The sequence below is a fragment of the Patella vulgata genome, chromosome 7, assembly GCF_932274485.2.
Source record: "Patella vulgata chromosome 7, xgPatVulg1.2, whole genome shotgun sequence".
Classification (NCBI taxonomy): domain Eukaryota; kingdom Metazoa; phylum Mollusca; class Gastropoda; family Patellidae; genus Patella; species Patella vulgata.
Window position 1 is genome coordinate 18,139,207 of NC_065885.2, and position 22,197 is coordinate 18,161,403.

Sequence of the window (22,197 nt, forward strand, 5' to 3'; positions counted from 1 at the left end):
GTTTGCCTAACCTCTTCGGAGCTGTCTTCCACTTCCATCCGCTAGGCTTCCGATGAACATCCATTTAACACCCCCGCTACATACTTCCCACGTTCGTTCTTTTCCGTTCTGTTTTCGCAAATTTTCGTCAATTTTGTCCATTTCTGGAGCGGATGAAAACGGATGGAGCCACCCCAGAAAGTTTGCTCGTCCGCTGTGTCCTTTTTGCATACGTTTTGTGTCCATCAGCCACTGGGACCGGGCCTTTATCCGTAAAGCTGTCTGTTCTTATTAACTGTGCCGTTTCAATGAGGATACTCACGATGAGAGTAAAGTGGTCTGTTCTTATCATCACTTTCACTAAATTTAGCCTTTTATTGGTAATGGAAATTAAGTATGGTCGCCCGCTGTGTCCTTTTTGCATACGTTTTGTGTCCATCGGCCACTGGGACCGGGCCTTTATCCGTAAAGCTGTCTGTTCTTATTAACTGTGCCGTTTCAATGAGGATACTCACGATGAGAGTAAAGCGGTCTGTTCTTATCATCACTTTCACTAAATGTAGCCTTTTATTGGTAATGAAAGTTAAGTATGGTATAAAGGGCCAAGACTAGTTATCTCGTTATCTCATGATGGACAAAAGTAATACCTCTATTTATAGCAATTCTCTCTTCCTCCATGTTCAACCCTTCTACAAGAGAGTTGTTGCTGACTTGTTGGTCTAAAAATCGAAGAAGAGTGTTTGAATTTCCATTTTGTGCCAGGGTTTGTTGAATATTCATGGGTTTGTTAAATATTCATGAATTTGTTGAATATTCTTGATTTTATGACGGAAGGATCAGGAAGTAAACAGACATGATTTCGGGTGATCGCGTACTAAAATGACGTCACTGTTCATTTATTTATTTGACTAGGCCTTGCAAAAAAATCAAATTAGTTAACCCACTTCAATATTTTTATTAGACGATTGTGACATGTTGGGCTCTTTGTGGTTATAAAGATTAACATCCCTAGAATGTTTAAAAAAATATTACAGTCTGAGAAATGACATGGATTTAACATTACAGTCAATTGGGTAAGAATTACTAGTCTGACTCTATACAGAGCTGTTATGTTATATAATGACCCCCCCCCCCATCACAAAATATAAAATAGCTATTTAAACTTTTCTTTGCCCTAAAACAAGAACTGAGAATATAAAGATATGTACACAGTATCCCTACCCCATACCCCCCAAAATACATAATTCAAATATATCTAAATTTAAATAACATCCAAACCAAGCACTAATAATAATAATAATCCACTAAACTTAAATACTTTCAAAAACTAAAAAGTGCTACAAAGTCATATTACAAGGGATTTGTGAGGCATCTAGAAATAACTAGCATACACAGAAAACTAACAAAAGAAAATGCACTATTTTGCAGGAGTAATAAAAAGATGTAGAATCCATTCCTCATTAAGAAAAACAACAAATAAAATGAATATTTTGTACATAAAGGAGCAAAGCATCAAGATTGCAATAAAAAATATATCAGTGAAAATAGCAAATATTGAATAACATGTACAAAATATTTATATACAATCACAAGTCATAAGCAAGGGGGAGCCACAGTGGTTCAGTGAGTATAAGGCGTTGGTCGAGAAATTTCCGGCATAGTTCCCACATGTCAGTAGTGTAGGACATGACAAGAGATAATTGGGTACAAGCCTGGAATCGAAACCACCCCCACTTCATTCACTTTAAAGAACCCTTGGCAATTGAATTATTTGTCTCAATGACAGACCATCCGATCCAATGTGCGCGTGTTAACCATTCGCCCCCCTTGGGTTCCCTTTAAAGAACCCTTGACAGTTGAAATATTTGATATAAGAGTGGGTTGTAGGGCAAAATCACCCTAATAACACAGGAAAGTAGGATATTAAACCCTATTTCGTTTCATAAGCAAGAGAAAGTCACCTTAATGTAGGTCAAGGGTTTTTTTTGTAATTTTGGGTATATTTGATCTATATTTGGTTTCTAAATAATGCCTATTAAATACTTTATGATTTCCGACCAAATTCTTAGTGATTTATATGTTACTTTATTTTCTATTTTATACATAAGTTTCTAAAGAGAATTAAAATCTAATTGTGTTTGGGGAGAATATTTAACATTAAAAACAAAAAATAAATATTTTAAAATTGAGTCAAATCCATTCTTTTCCAGAATTATAAAATAAATCGAACAAATTAGAAAACGTCCGTGCATTACCACGTTTTTATTAAGAACAGAATGAATAAAAACGGGGGAATGCACGGGATTTTTCTATTTTTCTCGTTTTCCCTTATCTACTAGCTAATGACAGCCAATTCTATTTTTGAATTGTGAGATACCCTCTCACCGTCCCATATAATAACTTTTCAACTTCAACAAAATTATCAGTGAAATGAAATTCGATCATTTGTCTGTTATCGCTCGTTACATCAGTCAGATACATAGAAGGATAACTCGTGTTTGTCATGTTTGGCGTCACTTCCAGTTACTTCACGTGCTTGTTACACATCTCCCGTAACAATGATCTCTGTGTGAAAATTATATAAAAGATAACGAACAAATTAGAAAAAGTCCGTGCATTACCATGTTTTTATTAAGAACAGAATGAATAAAACGGGGGAATGCACGGGATTTTTCTATTTTTCTCGTTTTCCCTTATCTACTAGCTAGTGACAGCCAATTCTATTTTTGAATTGTGAGATACCCTCTTACCGTCCCATATAATAACTTTTCAACTTCAACAGAATTATCAGTGAAATGAAATTCGATCATTTGTCTGTTATCGCATCAGTCAGATACATAGAAGGATAACTCGTGTTTGTCATGTTTGGCGTCACTTCCAGTTTCTTCACGTGCTTGTTACACATCTCCCGTAGCAATGATCTCTGTGTGAAAAGTATATTTGGAATGTATTTAACCAGTTCTATCACATATGTAATCATGACTGACACCAATATTGTCCTTTAAGTAAAGGTCTCCTCATGACACCACATACTTCTCTATTCTCATCTCATTTCCCATCCCAATCACACAATGCAGCACGTAGTTCTTATTTCATATATATATACATTTCCAATATATATATATATATATATATATATATATATTGGAAATGCCTTATGATCCCCGTAGTGGGTGAAAGCGCTAGCTAAGATGAAATTAGTTTTTTCTTTCTAAAAACCTCACTTTTCTATATACTTTTACCTGAGAGTAGAATCTTTTATTTATTTTATATATATATATTTTTAGAATACTTCATATAAACCAACGAAGAAATGGACAGAGAAATTCTATAACTGTGCGAATCTATATCAGCGTGGGTTCTTATTCTCAACTGGTCAATGCCCCCATTGGCGTGCCAAGCGTGCCGTGAGGGGGGTGGGGAGTAATAAGTGGGTAGGTCGATTAAACATAGGACACATAAGAAGGTGGAGGTGCAGTGCCCATGGAAGATTTGGTTCTGTGGCACATGCTAGATTTGATTCAACGTATATCTGAGCCATGATATACCATGCACTGGCACTTGGTTGGTAAATTACAATATGTATATTCGGTTAGTACTAGTATAACAGTTTAAAATCAACTCCGTTTAGTTAATAGATTAATCTGTATTCAGTGAGTACTAGTTTAACAGTATAAAATCAACTCAGTCTAGTTAATAGGTTAATCTGTGAGTACTAGTTTAACAGGTTAAAATCAACTCAGTCTAGCTAATAGATTAATCTTTACCCAGTAAGTACAAGTTTAACAGTTTAAAATCAACTCAATCTGGTTAATAGAGTAATCTCTATTCAGTGAGTACTATTATAACAGTTTAAAATCATCTCAGCTTAGTTAATAGATCAATCTGTATTCGGCGTGTACTAGTGTAGCCAGTATATTAATCGATATTCAGTGAGTACTTATTAGACGAACAGTTTTTAATATGTAAATAATCCACAGGTCCAGCTATATGGTTTTTACTGCGAGCCCTTCGCTTTTCTACATAAAGCAAGCGGAAAAAATGAAATGAAATGGTGTTTAACGTCCTACTGTTCTGCTCCTATGCTGGGCTAATGAAGACGGGCATACGCCATACAGTGTACTATGAGGGAAATTTTGCCCGTGCAGCGGCACTATCGCCTACTCTTACATCGAATTCCAACTGCCAAGGGATCTTTTACGTGCATTCTAATGTATACACGAGACCTCGGTTTTTGTCTCATCCGAAGGACTAGATAGCTGTCCTGGTCAGGCCCTTCGTCCTGCATCACTGACAAGGGGGAACCACGCCGGAAAATCGGGATGAACTTTCTCAGCCAATGCAGAGATCGAACACCAGACCTCCAGGCTAGCGAGCCAGTGTCTTACCCACCTAGACACGTGATCCCCTTCCCCACGTGAAGATGACCAGCACTCTCTTCTCACGACAGCGATTTTATAAGTGATATACAAGGACTCTTTTATTCTGTGTTTTTACCAATTTTGAGGTGACTTTTGATGTGTAAATAATTTAATCAAATCAACCTGTCCATAATATCATATTAATGTATTGGACGTTAAATCTTTAATAAACAACAACAACGAGTACTAGTTTAACAGTTTAACATCATATCATTTTAGTTAATAGATCAATCGGTATGCGATGACTAATGGTAAAATCATCTTAGTAATAGTTAATAGATTAATATGTATTGTGACAGTATTAGTGTAACAGGGTTTTGTTTTTTCCCAAATGTCGTCGTTGATAACTTCTTAGATAACTATGTGAATAGTGACGTAATGGATCAACCGATTACTGGGACTGAAATAAGAGAAAATAGTAAAGATACATTATGGGAGATTAGACAAAGAGCTGCCAGTTCTCACTATAATAGTTAAAAACTAGACAATTTAAAGGGAATTTGGTGAAAATTTCAGTCGATTGAATTTTAGCGATTGAATTTTCGACCTAGCCTAGATCATCATTACTAAAGTCAGCACGATAAAAGCATAGTCTCGATTATCAATAGTCTAGATTTAGCTCTTGCATAATGCATGTTTAAACAGTTACCTTCAAATAAAGCACCAGCTTGTGCCAACATTAAAAATGAGATTCTAAAATATTTTGAGACTGAACTTATACCATATCTACTTAAAATATTTAATAACATTCTTGTTTCTAGATATTACCCGTCATCTTCGGCCGTTGGGAATATCGTACCGGTTTTCAAAAAAGAGAAACTGAACAACCCCGATAATTTTAGAGAAATTACAATTGTATCTTGTTTGGGGAAATTTGATAAACACAATAACAACATATTGAAACAACGACTTTATGGATAACAATCACTAGCAACTTTAATAGTGCAACATTTCAACAAGTATATCCTCTTGTCGTTTCCAAGCACAAGGTAAACGATGATATGATGCAAAAAGCTTGGAGTGAGCATTCATGTAAAAGGAGCCACAAAGACCAAAATTGATATTCTGTTTAAAAAACATATAAAAAACAAAGACTGTATAAATGGAGTTATTCCAATTCTTGTCGGATTCGAGCGTTATCAAACAGTTTGTTTCTTGCATTTATGAGGCCCAGCAGCCTCTGAAAGCTCGTATGTTTAAATGGTAGTATCCAATCCAACGTGTACACGGGACAACGTTTTTTGTACAATCCGAACGACTAGACACTGTTCCTTGCCAGGCATTTCGTACTGCACCATTAATAAAGGGAAACAGCCTGGAAACTCCCGCCATCACCATTATGGGTGGCCGGTACTTTCTACTACTTTTTAGTGAACTCGCGCCTCATTCACTGAGGAACCATAAGTTTTATCAGTTCATTATTCCATCTGTAGCATTACGTCTATATGGGACCCCGGCCTGGATAATATAATTAAAAACAGTTTATTATCTCTATTAAAATCTATAGCCCGTATAGGAATCAGGATACTTAGCCATCATAAATTGGTTACTTCGGAGAGCCCAAAATATCTCTTTAACATAAGCAACTTAGCAGGCTATGGTAACCAACAAAAAATAAGGAAAAATACTAACACCCTACATTTAGGTAGGAATCACCCCAGATATATCCGTGCTTATTTGTCACATTACACTGGATAACCATATCATCATCACTCGTCAGGTTAACCATCATCACAGTATCAGGTCCTAAAACTTTAAATCTACCATTCTTTACTCGGGGATCTGTTACCTCTGCAAAAATATAATAAATCTCTATATATAACATTTGAAGGTTGAAAAAAACCTTGCAATCAGCAGATTTAGCTCTTGCATAATGCATCTTTAAACATTATTAAAATCTTGGAAATGACAATCAATGAAACTCCCCAGGCCAGTTCAGTTCTACAAATATCTATAATGTGTTTACTTACTTGCTAAAGGAACACCATTAATAAACCATTTTGTATCTGGCTCTGGATTACCCTGAGCCTTACATACAAAAGTTGCAGAACCACCAATGCCAACTTCTACATCGTCTGGACCATTATCTGTCCAGTATGGTCTTGCTGAGAAATAAAACCCATAATATTTGTTATTATTATTGACTGACAACCGAGTTATTTTGGGACAAACACCCGATAAACATTTATATTTCAAAAATTTACTTTGTTCACCTACGAGGTTAACCAGAAGACTATGTACACCTCATACACACACAGTTAGGGTTGCATAAATAATAACAGACTGTATGATCTGCAGTGAGATCAACAAGCTACCCAATCCCCATTCAAAGACTCACAGAGGACATACGCGACCTGCAAGATCAAAAATAAGAAAATTTCTTACATTCAACACGTAAAGAAAATAAATTACGTGCCGCTTGAGGACTTATGGAATTGGTAGCCAAACATTCATATTCTCCAGCATCGCTATCCAACAGCTTCGGAAAAACCAATTCTTGGCCAAAACTAGTTATCTGAATTCCTTCTGGCATAGCTCCACCTTTGGTTCTTGTCCAATGTATATCAGGGGTAGGGCTAAAATAAATTCAAACAAGTACGATCGTACTATGGACCAGAAACTGACCATGTTGTAAGGGCGTTGTGACCCATGAACAAGATCCCGTCCGGGCCCCGAAAAACAATATTTATATATCGAGAGGGTGGGTTGGCAGTCCCTCCCAGTGTCACCGGGCAATAGTGGGCTGCGTGGAACATGTTTGAGTCGATTTGTAGCATATCTGACCCACGGTATATGATTGACACTGGTTGAGCATTATGATTATGATTATAATGTTGAAAACCGCATGATTTTTTGCCATTTGCGAGTAGGCGCAAAAACTCAAAGGGGGCGCACAAACCCTAAACCATGACGCAAAGCTCGTCATTGCACCCCTCTCACCAAAAATCTAATTCACCAAAGCGATGGAAAATTGTTCAAAGAACAAGTTTGCCAATTTTCATGTCGATCGGACTTGAATTGGCTGAGTCTTAGGCTTTTTCAAAAAACGTCACCCAAAGAAGAACAAGAACAAGGAAAGTAGCGGTTAGCGACCAGTTCCTAGAAACATGAAAATAATTGAAACCCGTGTACACATTGGTATGTGCATACATTTTTTTCGAAGGAAGAATTGATAGAAATACTGTAGTACTGGCAAAATTCTCTTTACTATCATTACACATCTGACAATAGTAAATAAAATTAACAGTATGTTATTCTCAAAATGACTGTATTGTGGTTTTTGTATTCTTTTAAAATCACTTACTTTCCAGAGAAAATACACTTTAGTTTAAACTCTTCCCCACGAAGACCGTAATGATCAGCAGGTGACGCCCACATATAGGTTACAGTATGCAAAGTCTCCACAGCTAAAATATAAAATTCAAACGACTTTTCAGTTATAAACAAATACATTATCTGTAATATGTTCTGTAGCAAACCAGCAGCCTAAATAAAATCTTTTTCTTGTTTGTCTCAATATTATTTGCAAAACACAAAACTAAATATCCTTTAGTATTTTCAAACAAATAACAGCGATTGTTTTTCTCAAGATCACATATGGCAATCGTTGACTTCTTTTGCAAACGATTTCTTCAAATAAAATGTTTGTCCACCGAGGAAAGGTTAACACACACAAAAAATGTTGAATTCCACAAAAAGGAGAATTCCACAAAAAGCAGAATTCCACAAATTAAAGATGCCTTCTTCCCACGTACAACTCTGCGATTTGATATATTTGGACTAAAACATATTTAAACTAATTCATATATCTAAAGCTTTTTTTTAAAGCCCTTTAAAACATTTCAATGAGAAGAAAATCACCCCAAGCTGTAAATTTAAGCAGCTTTGTTTGTAACATGACTTGATTGGGGAGAATCTATTTTCAGCTTGTACAGTTTGTCGTTATTAGCTGAATATTTATCATATCTATGCTAAATTCTTAGATTATCCTCTGCCAACAACTTTTTCCTCCAATTAATTGCAATGTCTGCAGTATGTTTAAGTCTCTTAATGTTCTCACAGCTTGTGATCCCCTTATCTATATCTGAGAATCTAGTATTTTTTTTTAGTAAGATTGGGTGCATCTACTTTCCATATGTAGCATATTTGACATAATTTTATTGGAAATTTTAATGGGAATTTATCTTTAAACAAATAAATATCGGAATCAAAATATTCACTGTAAATTTGAAAATAAGGGTGTTTAACTTAAATACTTACTTCCTCTGGGTTGGATAAAATTTGGAACTCCAGACACAACTTTTCGTACATCTTGATTTAAAGCAATACATGTATAAGCACGACCATATTGTCTGTCCTCAGCCTTTACATTGGTTATTCGTAGACGAGCTTATGAAAGAAAAACCACATTGTTCATAGAGGCAAAATTAATCATCTCCGAAATATGCTCGATTAAAAGGGCTAAACCTGTACGTAGCTCAATATTTTCATAAAATACGAAATTATTAAAATCGAATTAAAAAATTGAACATTGGACCATTTCAATCAATATTTCAATCAAAATATTGATGTCGTTATCTTGCCCTGAAATTATGGATTCCTTATGTCGAATATTTAAGATATAATGAACATGTTAAAATCAGAACACGAGTGCCATTTGTAATGAACAAAGAAAATTATGTCCAATGCAGAAGTAATTAGTAATGGCTGATTCACAAACGATAAAATCATAATAAAGAAAACGGACTTATCAAGAGTGAAAGACCGCTGTTTAATTTGGACTATTTGCGTAGTTCACCGAACAATATTGATTAGATATTACAATAACAAATTTCAAAAATTGAATATAAATCACTTTATATTACATTAATATGTGCGTTTAGACCCATTTTCGTCTATTTAAAAGTTCTAAAAATTAGAGCCATGCCCTCTTTAACGAAATAACAGATAATGAAGGATAACTAGACAACCAAACAAGAATATAGACAGGAGCCTGTCATAACCCCCTAAACGCCCTTTTCAATATCGCATTCTCAGGTACAGATAACCCTACTAAGCAATCCAAAATTTACACGATTCCACTATTTACAAACTTGATAAGACTCTTTCTTATTCCACAATGGGCAATCCCACGTAGTTTGTAAACAGAAAGATATTGGTAAACACTTTAAAAACTTTATGAAAAAATGGTTGCCATGCAAGATACGCCCACATTGTTCAAGACATGGACAGAAAACCAGCTGGTAAAGCATACAATAAGCAATCATAATCCAGGGTGTTACAGTCCGACATGTTTCAATATCAAAAGGAACAAAAGGAACCAAAATCTTTTGGATACAAACATACATTTTAAGTTTCATCAAAATCGGAAACAAATTGTGACCTCTAGAGTGTCCACAAACTAACGACACAATTTTTTTACAATTGGGGCCATAATACATGATGTTACTATCCGATGCATGCCAATATCTTTGGGATATAAATCTATTTGAAGGTTCTCAAAATCGGATAAAATTGTGACTCCATGAGCGTCCACAACCTTGGTATTATATACATTTACACTATTTGCACACGGACAGCGGCCATTTTGCCAGGCGATTTTCGTCGGATTTTCTCGAAATTCGAACTTAACCGTCACTATGGTGTAACGGTGATATGTGAGAACAGTTTTTAAAATCGGATAAATTGTGAACTTTAAAAGGAACATGAGCTTAAGAAAAGCGATTTTATTTGTACAATCAGGAAGTTACGGTGGGATATACGCGTATGTAGAAATGGGCAGATAACTCTAAATTTCCTTGGGATCCCTTCCATATATGCGCGGATATAGAAAGGAGCCGAGATCTTTGGGATATAAATGTAATGGGGAGATAACTCCGAATTTCATTGGGACCCTTAACATACCTTTAAATTACCACACACTCTAAGTTTGAAAAAATCTGACAAGAACTGCCATGCGTAGGGTATCCATTATTAGGACTAGAGCCATTACATTGTCACTGTAACCATTTAAATGTAATCATTACAAGTACTTTCTAATTGCTGAATACATTAACATTACAAGTACTTTCTAATTGCTGAATACATTAAAAGTAATTAATTAACTTCATTAACTACTATACGGCTAAGACCAGGTGGACAGAACGCTGGACACAGGTAACAACAATAGGAATCCACATTAAATAGGGGATTAGTACAAAGGATAAAGTAGATACATGTACAATTTGATATTCATTTTATACAATATCCACCGATTACCTTCATGATCAAGGGTAATACGAGCATCATAATCGATGGCTAAATAATTGCCGTTAACGTTTATCGCCCAGTAAAATTCAGGACTTGGAACACTGTCAGGCAAAACACAATCCAGCGTCAAAGGATCACCTAAAATATAAAATCAAATCTAAAAAAATGAGTTGTCCAGTTCTTCATAGACAAATACCCTGGACTATTTTGTCCAAAAATGTATAAAACATCCCATTGATCAGTCTAGACTGTAGGCTAATGTGTCTTACAAAAATTAAATGAAATGGGACTTAATGAATGAAGACGGGAGCCGAGGTAACTCCTGAACGGAAGGCCGTGTTCACAAAGTTCACAAAGTTTTGAAACAAGGGTAATGAAATTTGGACAAAAGCCAAGAAAGTGTTTATACATTTTACGTTAAAATATTAATCTAATTTTCCCAAAAAGAAATAGACATTCCTGTCAAGTTAAAAAGCAAATTCCATTAAAAGTGTGACCCCAGCTCCATTCTTTGTCCCGCAGAATTACTTCGATAATTTAGATTTGTTTCGGAGGTTATATGGCTTTTCCAGGATTAACAGCAATTGATAAAAAAAATATGGCTGTGTAAGATGAGTAATAAATTTGTAAAAAATTAAAAGTTTATGGCCGCCTTCGCCTGTCCAGTAGTGTTATAAAATCCGTTTCCTCGAATAAAAGTGGCTGGTACCCATAACATCACCATATAGTCCGGAGTGCTTCAGGTGTTATGGTTCTAGTTTGTTGGGACCCACTGTTAGTAGATGTTTGTTACGTCGTTGCAAACAAGGTGCATAGATATATCAGCAGTTGGTAGGTATCCCCATGGGTACCAACTGAACACCTTTGCTTGCTGATTTGTTTCAGTATTCTTAGAAAGCTGATTATATCTAAGCACTCATAAAACAAATAAACAAACAAACGGTTAGTCAGACGTTTTAATTTCACTATTATTCTAGATATTTTAATATGCCTTATTATGTCCAAATCCTGATACCACTGTTCATCACGTGCATTATGCATAATATTATGGATAGTCCATTTGCTGATTGGACTATTTTACCTAGATTTAATTGATTGGATGCAACTATGGCGGGTGTGACCCCGAGCAGGGTAAGAGTTTTCTTACACACCTGTTACCACTGCTCATCATGTATGTTGTAAAACGGGGGTTGGGTGGCCGAATGGTTAGCACGTGCGTGCTGTATCATAAAGTCTGTCATTGAGTCAACTGGCGTGGTTTCGAATCCCCGGTTGTACGTGACAAGGAGTAGGGTCGCCTGTCCAACCTCGTGGGTTTTCTCCGGGTCCTCCGGTTTCCTCCCACTGCTAAAGACCCCTACGCGCAAGCGAATTATTGAAATAAAATTAAACCATATGTTAGTCCCGAAATGACCTAGTTTGTGTCGAGTGGACGTTAAACCCCATTTCTCTCTCTCTATATATGTTGTGCAACACTCGCCGTCTTGTCATAATACAGGATTCCTAACAGTTTCAGAAAGATCTGATAAAAAGTGTAGCCTTCAGAGCAATTGACAAGAGTTGACGGACCACTCGTCAATTACAATATAAACCACCACATCAACCTGTGGGAAACTTTCAGTCTTTGAAAGTCATTACAATTATAACAGGATTTCATAACATCATAGTGCAGCGTACGCAAATTACCTCTAACCATGGTTTGCTTTTCGGTTGTTTCAATCCCAAAGTTGGCCGAGTCTAGTCATTCGATTGGGAGGATATACAAACGTCGCGTGCTCGTAAAAGAACCAATGACAGAGAGAATTAGAAATAAAAGTAGGTTGTCCGGCCAAAAACGCCCCTTGTGGTCCAATGCATGGCGTTTAAACGACTTCATTATCCCGGTTGGTGCATAAAAGTAGGGCATGAACTTCAATTTCATTTAATTTCATTTATTTACTGTTCGTTTTTGTATTACGGTAACTAATTGCATGATCTAAAGAATATGTAATTTATGTCTCGGTCTGTAATGGAATAGGCCTAGCGGGATGCAGGGAATTAAAACAAACTTACCAAGGCTTGGTGAATGTGTAATAGGTTCAGCAGTAGTAAATGAATCCAATTTGGCTATCCTTAAATTAATATTAATTGTTGCCGATTTACCATAGCCATTATCAGCGAAACACTGATATACACCTTCGTCTCTATATTCTGGTCTAATGATTACTATTGTACCTACATTGGGTAACTGCACCATGCGATCATCATTAGGGCTTGGGTTAAAATCTATTCCATTTCTTGTCCATGTATACCTGTTAAAATAGTACCAGTCATTATTTACAATCTAATTAAAAACATAGTTTGCCAGACAACAAATCAGTAGCCCACCAGCAGCTAGATGATTTTAATGAAATACTGAATTTAGATATGATTCAGGTCTAAAGGTATAGCTGAATCAGCCCCATGTTTAAAATATTTCTGTTTTCCAAAAACATGAGATACAAGATCCATGTCTACAATCAGCCCAGCATATTTAAAATGTTTTTGTTTCTCTCCACTATTGGTTAAATATATTTTAGTATTTAGATTTGATGATTTTGATTGGCAAATCAATATTGGTTGTAGTATATAAGTGGATAAATGTGAAACTGATAATAAAAAGTTTTATAGAGGCATTATCAATTTTCAAATGAAGAAAAAGTTTTTAATTTTGAGTATCTTTTTAAAAATGCCCCATATGTAAGACTGGCGGTATCTTCGAATATCCAGCAAATGGTATACTTAGCGCAAGATATTTTTCCATAACTAGCATTCATTAGACTTGAGATTCATACTATGGAACTCCTAAATTGACAGTTAAGCCGTCTGCATATGTTTTTAGACTTTTGTTAATTCCAGACAATCTTTCTGAGCAACGAGATAGGTCAATTAAAAAAACCAAAAAAACTATTCTATGGTAATTGTTTGCTAGTTGTGCAAAATACATGTAGAAGTTCAAAATAATAATTGCAGGAGGACCGCACTACACACAAATAAACTGATAATACAAACCTGCGAACAAGACATAAATAACACAGATATTGCAAGTAATAAACAACTGTTATCAAATCATTTGACTGGATCGTTATAGAGAATTTTCAACATACTTTGGTTGAGGTTCTCCATCAGCTACACATGGCATCTGTACTCTTTCACCAACTTTATAATAAACATCATAGTCTGGTTGTATATATATACTAGGGGGGCGTGTTACTGAAAAATAATTGTAAATCTTTATACATGTAGAAGTACCATACTACCTGAGAATCAAAAGATATCAGGTTTTACTTTTGAGGGAATGAATTTTAAAATGAAAGCAAAATTAAAAGTTTTAGTTCAAAGTTACAAACAAATTCATGGAAGTATGACAATTAGAAAGAAATGAAAAGAAATGGAGATTAATGTCCTATTCCCGTATTGAGTGGGCTAATGAAGATGAACATAAGCTATACAGTGTGTTATGAGGGCGATTTTGCCCAGAGAGCGGCGCTACGTCCTACCCTATTTCGAATCCCAACTGTCAGGGTTTCTTTTACGCCAATGCGTACACATGACCTTACTTTTTGCGGCCCATTCGAAAACGTAGACATTGTCCTTTGTAGGATGAAAAAAGACCCACACCCTTTCCTTGTGATAACTAATATATAGCGGAATCTAAAATTTAAGAATTGAGGAACACCAAATTCTATCTAAGGACAACAAATCTGCCGTGACTGAACACTCAGAGAGCAACAAGAGGTACACGATGCGATGGTCTGAAAAAGAAGTACTTAACTCTAACCAACAAGTGAATAAGAAACTTATGGAAAGTATGAAGATTGGGGACAGAAGTCGTTCCGAAACAGATTTAAGAGTGTACCTTCCTTATGTATACGATCGAATCAGTAGCCGTTAGTCCCTTATGTTAATCACCAATGTTGTAGTTAGGTTGTCACTATACTGTCATATACATCATAAAGATTAAATAAATCCGATTAGTCTCTTCTTATTAAATTCGTTATTATTTATTTATTTATATAATCATGCTAGTATTTAGTATACTTTTCTCATGTAACTCTTATTATATACATGCGTTCATCAATTAGACATTAGTCATAAGATAAAAGATGCGGAACAACACCGGAAAATCTCAAGTAACTTTCTCGGCGAACACCGGGATCGAACAAAAAAAATCCAGGTTAGCTGATCCACTGTGAAACCCAAACACTTTGACGACTGATAGATGAACAAATAGCCAATATCGGAGTGTGCAAGGGACTGCAATATCCCTCAAATTTTGATTTGACTTGAGGTTTAACGTCCACTTCCGCAGAAAATCCCTCAAATCCTGTCCAGGGTTTTAACACTAACCGCTGTACGAATAACTCGGTGATCGAATAAAAATTCTGGCCATAATTGTTTTCCGTATTCAACCAAGCTAGTTTGACACTAATTCTTGATTAATCCATAATCTCGTGACGAATGAGATAATAAGCTTATATATCACTATATCTCTGCTTTTAAATCTAATTATTTGTTAAATGACTGATTCGCAGTCAATATCCAATTGTAAAGATAACTCATTACGACATTCATCTACATAACCATCCCCGGTGGTTTCATTCCGTTCTACTCGTCCCTGGGTATATCCATGGGGTATTCACGTATTGAAATATTGTCTCTATATCGTAGCTTGATTCTACGAACCAATCAGAAAACAGTTTACAAACCAGTCTTAGCCGCATTGTTTCCATTCACAACAACATCTTACGTAGTCGCCCGATTATGAGACAGCTTGCAAGAAATTTAATATAAAAGAAGAGACATGCACACTAACAGACGCTCTAAAACATCCTTTTGATGGGAAAGGATGTTTTATGTTTTTATGCCAGTCAAAACAGGCAGTGGCAAATTGTTACGCTAGAAAGCGTATTGGCTGATAAAAATAGCATAATCATCAAGAGCAGATAATTTGAATACGTAACCCCGCCCCCCACGGATTGATCCAGGGTATAGTGGAGTAGAACGGAATGGGACCACTGGCCATACCGAAGATGCTACATACGTAACATGAATATTAAGAGTTTGTCGATCAACTCTATTAATCAAAATAGATGTATTCATTTGAGTAAAATATCGTTATATATTTCTAATATACTTACTTGCTGATAAACCAGGTAGACAAATAACGAATAAAAACATCCACATTCTTTTAAATTTCAAGTTTATATTTCCCATTTAATATAGCATACAATTAGTAAACCGACAGGGTAATATACATCTATAGACCGTTAGATTCAATATGTCGAGAATAAGCGAATGGCGTTATATAAAGAGTTAGCAACATTGCGCAACATTTATGTAGGTTAAAGTCTTTGGTTGTGTTTACTTACTGATAATTCCAGTAAAAAAAATAGAGCATAAAAAACATCCACATTCTTTTAAATGTAAGGGTAACATACATATAATATTTATAGTAACAATATCTCGAAATGACCTAGCCGTGAATACGCAAATGGTGTTATATTCGTACAAAGGGCCAGCCACGCGATTCATCATTGCGAAATCCTATTGTCGATTAACGTCTAATCGTATGAAGGGTAAATTTTCAGTATGAAAAAATGGCGGAGTCCAAGCATATGGCACCATGAAGTTCGTGGAAATCCCACACTACATGACAACAATAAACTATCACACATTCTTAGGGAAAAAAGCTACTTTTTTATTTGGGCGACATTTGTTTATAAGTTTGTTTATAAGTATGTGTTATAGTTTATTTCGCAATCCAGTTACTATATGCCTCTTAAAGATAACATGAAAACAAGAGGGCAAATCGAAAATCTAAGGTTGACTATTGTACTGTTGCAGACCTCCCTCCATAACCTGCAATAGTGTGGTAACGTAGTAAGTAAAACCTGCGGAGTTCGGGGCAAAAGACTTCCTGATTTAAAGGATTTAAAATAGTAAACGCTTAATAAGATTCTGGTTTATCTATTCCATAATCTGCTTTACCATCTACCGTAAAACCATTAAACACGAATTATGCTTGATCCTGAAAATGAATAAATTACAGTATTACTTATTTACGTACATATAATCAAATTTCAAACACACATGAGACTATTTATACATTTCACATTCAAAGTTACCTAATCAAATAATTAAATGAAATATTTATATAATAATTAGCTTACCCGTTTGTGGAAAAAAGCCGGTGTGTAACCTTGCTGACAATCTGTAACATGTGGTAAAGATGCATGCATGTGATACAGTTTTATCCCAGCTACACTTACAAACAACCAACCATGAGAAAGAATCACAGACCACCTGATAAACAACCTTTTCAAAAAGAGACCACCTTTAGAACTGAAAGATTTCAACGAGCTATCCTATCAACTATATCAGCATAAGAACTAAATCCATATTTAAACTAAAACATTCTTTCCGGACAATGCAATTCCATTAATTATTAAACATTATGCAAGAGCTAAATCTGCCAATTGCAGGTCTTTCTTTAGGCCTGAAATGTTATAATTTTATTAGACATTAATTAATATATCCATACTATAATCAATCCTCGATAGCATCGTTCTACTGGATAAGAACCCGGTCTGCTGCTTCTGATTAAATCAAAAAGTGGATAATCGACACCATGTTTTTTTATAGTACCGAATTTAGTAATGGTTAGGCCGAAATTTCAATCGCTTTATTCTCGGTTCACAGTGGATAAATTTGACTGAATTTTTCAGCAAATTGCCTTTATATTATCTAGTTTTTAAATATTTTAGTGAGAACTGCCAGCTCTTTTATCTAATCTCACATAATGTATCTTTAATGATAAGATCTATGATATTTGTCAACTAAGTACGTCTCCGGTCTATAAGTTATTAAGAGATAAGAATTTTGAACCACCTGCCTGCAAATTATATTGACAATGCCATGCGTATGACATCACTGGACAGTGGTCTGGAAGTCTGTTTTTGCTATAAATAAAGTTCCTAATCGTTAGATATAGAATTGTACACAACATGATTTGGACCAGTGAAATAGGTCATAATATTGGTAAAATAAATAATCATTATTGTAAATTCTGTGATAAAGATTCTGTTGAAAATTTAGAGCATGTGGTTCTAGGTTGTAAATATGGTAAGAATTTGTATGAATGTATTTTAGATTCTATAGCGGTGTTTTTTCCAAACCTCGGGTTTTGGACTATGGTTTTCGTCAGTGGTTCCTTTTTGGCAACCCTGTTCTGAACTATAACCTGATTCGCCATTATCAAACGGAGAGTTTTGTTTTTAAATGAAGCCACCGAAATTAATGACAAAGCACATTTTAAATTTGATTAGATGGTGTTTTTAAGATATGATTTTTATTGTTGTGATTTTGTAATCTTTGTAAGTGTGCAATATTTGTATAAATTAAATAATAATAATAATAATAATAATAATAATAACCCTGTTGGTAGTATTTTTTACAAGGTTTCATTAAACGTTGTCGGTTTAACGATTATTCGTATCGCTTGTCTAAATTTTAAATTAAAAAAAAAGGTGGAGCCCAAGCACAGGGTACCAAGGAAACTGAAATCTCACACTACATGAAAACATGAAGGCAAATCGAAAATCCAATTTTCAGCTACTATACTGCATAGTCCTTTTGACATCCAGTTGTTACAATTTTAAAATAGCATTAAAGAAGAGGGTGTGTCTATAAATCTGACAGCTGTCGGGCCAAAGATTATATAAATTGTCTTCCTTATTACATATCCATTAAGACCTACTTTTCTTATTATCTGTTTATCTTCCCTTTAATAAGTGGATCACAGAACAAGTAGATCTATGTTTAGCGAATGACACAAGTGATCAAAATACTTTTATTAATGGATGATTGTAAATCACTTTTATCTTGTAATTCTAAATGTAAAAACATCATATCACGACGATAACACGTGAAAATGGCGTTTTCATGATCACATAATGTGCCACATATCTATTAATTTCCCCATACACACACACACGTCGTCACCTGTCATTCGAATGTAGAGCAAAATTTGACCGTTTGGGGGTCAAAGAACAGTAGATATAAACACTGTTAAAACAGATTAAAATGGGGGCAGCCATCTTTAGACAGACGATGGTCCGGACCATCCGCGTTCGGTTTCATCTTCTGACCACGTTGTAAAAAAAATTATAACCGAAGGTCGCCCTGCATGCCGTGCTTACTGGAGATGTTTAATCCTATAATGCTGAACTACCAGAACCACCACAAGTAGCATTCAGACCCCACCTCAGGTTATTGCTGTTGTGCCGGGTTGAAAGATAAGTTATGCCGTTTACCGACTGTTCTACTATTTACCAAAGTAAAGCCCAAAATAACGTCGTTTACTGTCGTTTGCATTCATTAAATCATTGTTGGATATGAAATGCTGTTTTGCACGGAATGCTAGTACCCATTAGCCTAATGCCAATAAGAGTAAATTGAAATGATTATAGTGGAAGATAACTGTAACATGTGATGTGTCTAATCATACCGAATTCGATCATGGTGTCGATTGCATGTTTAGTAAGTTGGTGAATCACTTCATTCAATAAAAGGAATAAATTTATGCTTAGTGAATAATACGACCGAGAAAACCCACTACATATCAATTCTCTCAAACATAAAAATTGAATTATACGAATGGGAATGATGACAATTCGGCCTTTACGGTGCAGACATGGAATATGAAATGTGTATTAAGTCATTGACCCCTAGACCTAATTAATTAACAGCGCCCATATCTCCCTACTGCTCGGTTCATACTATCACGATTCGTGCTACGATTGAAATCGTGGTAACAATCGTGGAGCAATCGTGATGACCCTATCAGGTCTTATCATATATTGTTGATCGTATCAAAACGTATCCAAACGTATCTGCACGTAGCAGGTCAGGTCGTGGACTCAACAGGGACAATCCTATCGTAACGCATCGCACGACAGTGGGATCCTAGCATTAGTCAATTAACTAGCTTATCTACCTGGAGCTAATTAAAGAATTATCTATTAATCCCTTACATTGCAGAGAACACACAATAACACACAAACTATTATTCCAGTCAAACGATGTTCATATATTCAAATGAAGATAAATAATTGGGCATTAAAATGGTCAAAATCTTAAGCAATAATACAAAGTAAGAACAAAGTTATTCATTATTTAAAATCAACAACTAGGCCTACCAGTATGTCACTTGATTAGTTCATAAATATTGTTTTGCGTTTATTCAAGTCCGTGATTTTCTTTAGATTAATGCCTTATTTTTAAGTCAGTAATTTGAATAAATGAATAAACAGTTAGTCGAGAATATAAATAAAAGTTTATCAGAATAATAGGTGTGGAATTATCCATTTTTGTTAATAATCATTTGGCACAATTCAATTGAGTAACAGATATAAGAGTAATATTGATGATTTACTTCAGAATAAATCAAATCTAATTATCCACATTTTAAAAATAGGACTATTTATTTGCCAATTAATATTTAGTACGCGCACGTTGTACAAGAGGCAATAACATTCTGCTGTAGGTATTCGTCTGATTGACGATCAAGGCTTTCATGATTTAGCCCAATGAACAAATTAAAAAGTCAAACTATTTTTTATCCTCTTTTAAATGCCCTCAAAATAATAGACAGGTCACTGAATTTAATGTAGTTTGTCGATCAAAGTCGGTAATGCATTCGACGAACATGAGCGGTTCTTTCCTTTATTTAATAATGGATGGCGTGGTTTCGAATTCCAGGTTGTACGTGACAAGGAGTAGGGTCGCCTGTCCAACCTAGTGGGTTTTCTCCAGGTCCGCCGGTTTCCCCCCACTGCTAAAGACCCCTACGCGCAAATGACCTGGTTTGTGTCGAGTGGACGTTAAACCCCATTTCTCTCTCCCCCCCTCTCTCTCTCTCCCCCCCTCTCTCTCTCTTTAATAAAAAACACATTGTTTGATAGTTGATCTGGATTGGTAGATGTCATCTTTGTGGGTTTCGTCTTTAGGTGCTAGGCCCTAGGCCGTCTTATCGTAACCTCGCCTCACTCCACTATCCTACTCTACATGTTTGCTGTCTTTTTAGCGGATTAGTGTTTAGATGCTGGGTCCGTATGACCGTGACCCTCATTTACTCCACTATCCTGCTAATTTGGTACATGCCTTCTATTTACGTAGTTTAGTGGTTAGATGCCGAGCCCGTCTAACCGACCTTATATCCCCTAAACCATTGATGTGACGTATAAATGTTATGATTTTAAACATTAGTTCAAACTATTATGTTTATTGGATAACTGCTTTTGGAAAGTCAATCGGCTTTATTTTGTAACTTTATTGATCAATAAAATAGTACATCAAAGAGGCCGACAGCAGCTGTTGTTTGGAAAGTGACTAGACACAGGTCACCGACTGGCGGAGTAAACTAGTGATATTCAGACACTAATTAGGTCGGCGGCGGACGTGACTATGACCAGATGAGCTCAAAAGTTAGGGTCAGTATACAGTGCACCCACAGTTCTATGGATAACACAACGAGATGCCGTGGTTGGTACCTGAACACCGAATGGCGTCATTGCGTTAATTCGAGAGAGCTTACATGCCAGAGCCTTTTTCCGAAGGTTTGTTGCCATCACTTTACCATCCACAAACTGGCCGATGGCCGATCGGGTTCCACTATAGACGGCATTGCTGGACAAGATCAGCACATCTCTATGATCGCACGTTGCCAGCTTCCCGTACTGCTACTGTGTGGGTTCACGTGAATTCATCACTGCGGATACTGTTCTTCGCCGAACAATACTCTTACGGACTGGATGTCAGACGACCTTACTTTGTTTGAGTTCTGACTCAAAAGCAAGAAAAGTAGACTTCAAACCAAAATAATGTGTCTGGAAGGCCAGTTCCCTCTCCTGGTGTCTTACCAATCAAGCCTCCATAGTGGACGTCGTCTCTCTCGCAGTCCCAAACTGAAAAATCGCTGTCAACTGGAATCACCGTTTCAACGAGAATTGTGAAGATCCCAAAAGCACCCATTCAGAGTCCTATCTCCACCATACGGCAACACTTGATTGGTACCCGATGTGCCTGAGTTTTACTGTAAAGCTCTTATGACCACCGCGTATTGTTGATCTTGTGTCGCTAAATGTCCAGCATACAATCAGATTAGTGTATCAATAGATACTTATGACGAAACATTTTAGATTATATGGTATGCTCCCATAACAACTCGCGAGAAAGAAATTCAGCAATGGAATTCTCTGGTGGTAGAGAAGAATACTGACGAAGGTCTGTCTTTAATTCATTCCTTCATGAGAGGATAGCCCGATTCGAGACTCTGGGTACATGAAAATATGTGTGTTGGAACAGATATGGACAATTAACGCGGCAAAGTCATTCGGGTATAGAACCTTTTGAATTTGGAAAGCCAACGACGATCATAGACAGAAACATTGATGCCCTACCAAGTTAAGCAAATAATAATGTGCTGCAACATTAAATTCCATTCCTTGTCATAATAACAAACATCAAG

The 22,197-nt window shown here is 35.9% G+C and overlaps 1 protein-coding gene across 2 annotated transcripts; it reads right to left on the bottom strand.

Moving 5' to 3' along the window:
• Positions 1-4,614: 4,614 nt before the first annotated feature.
• Positions 4,615-15,924, bottom strand: LOC130010442 (neuroglian-like). 2 transcript variants are annotated; one of them, XM_050556776.2, is made up of 10 exons: positions 15,809-15,924; positions 13,775-13,880; positions 12,702-12,940; positions 10,659-10,787; positions 8,661-8,789; positions 7,705-7,807; positions 6,786-6,976; positions 6,371-6,505; positions 6,033-6,191; positions 4,615-4,800 (listed from the first exon to the last, which is right to left on the bottom strand). In XM_050556776.2, exons 1-10 carry the CDS (start codon positions 15,882-15,884, stop codon positions 4,784-4,786), a joined length of 1,284 nt encoding a protein of 427 aa, XP_050412733.2. In that variant the 5' UTR covers positions 15,885-15,924; the 3' UTR covers positions 4,615-4,783. The 2 variants fall into 2 exon arrangements, with proteins under 2 accessions (XP_050412733.2, XP_055958106.1); XM_056102131.1 differs by lacking the exon at positions 15,809-15,924 and adding an exon at positions 14,527-14,576.
• Positions 15,925-22,197: the final 6,273 nt, after the last annotated feature.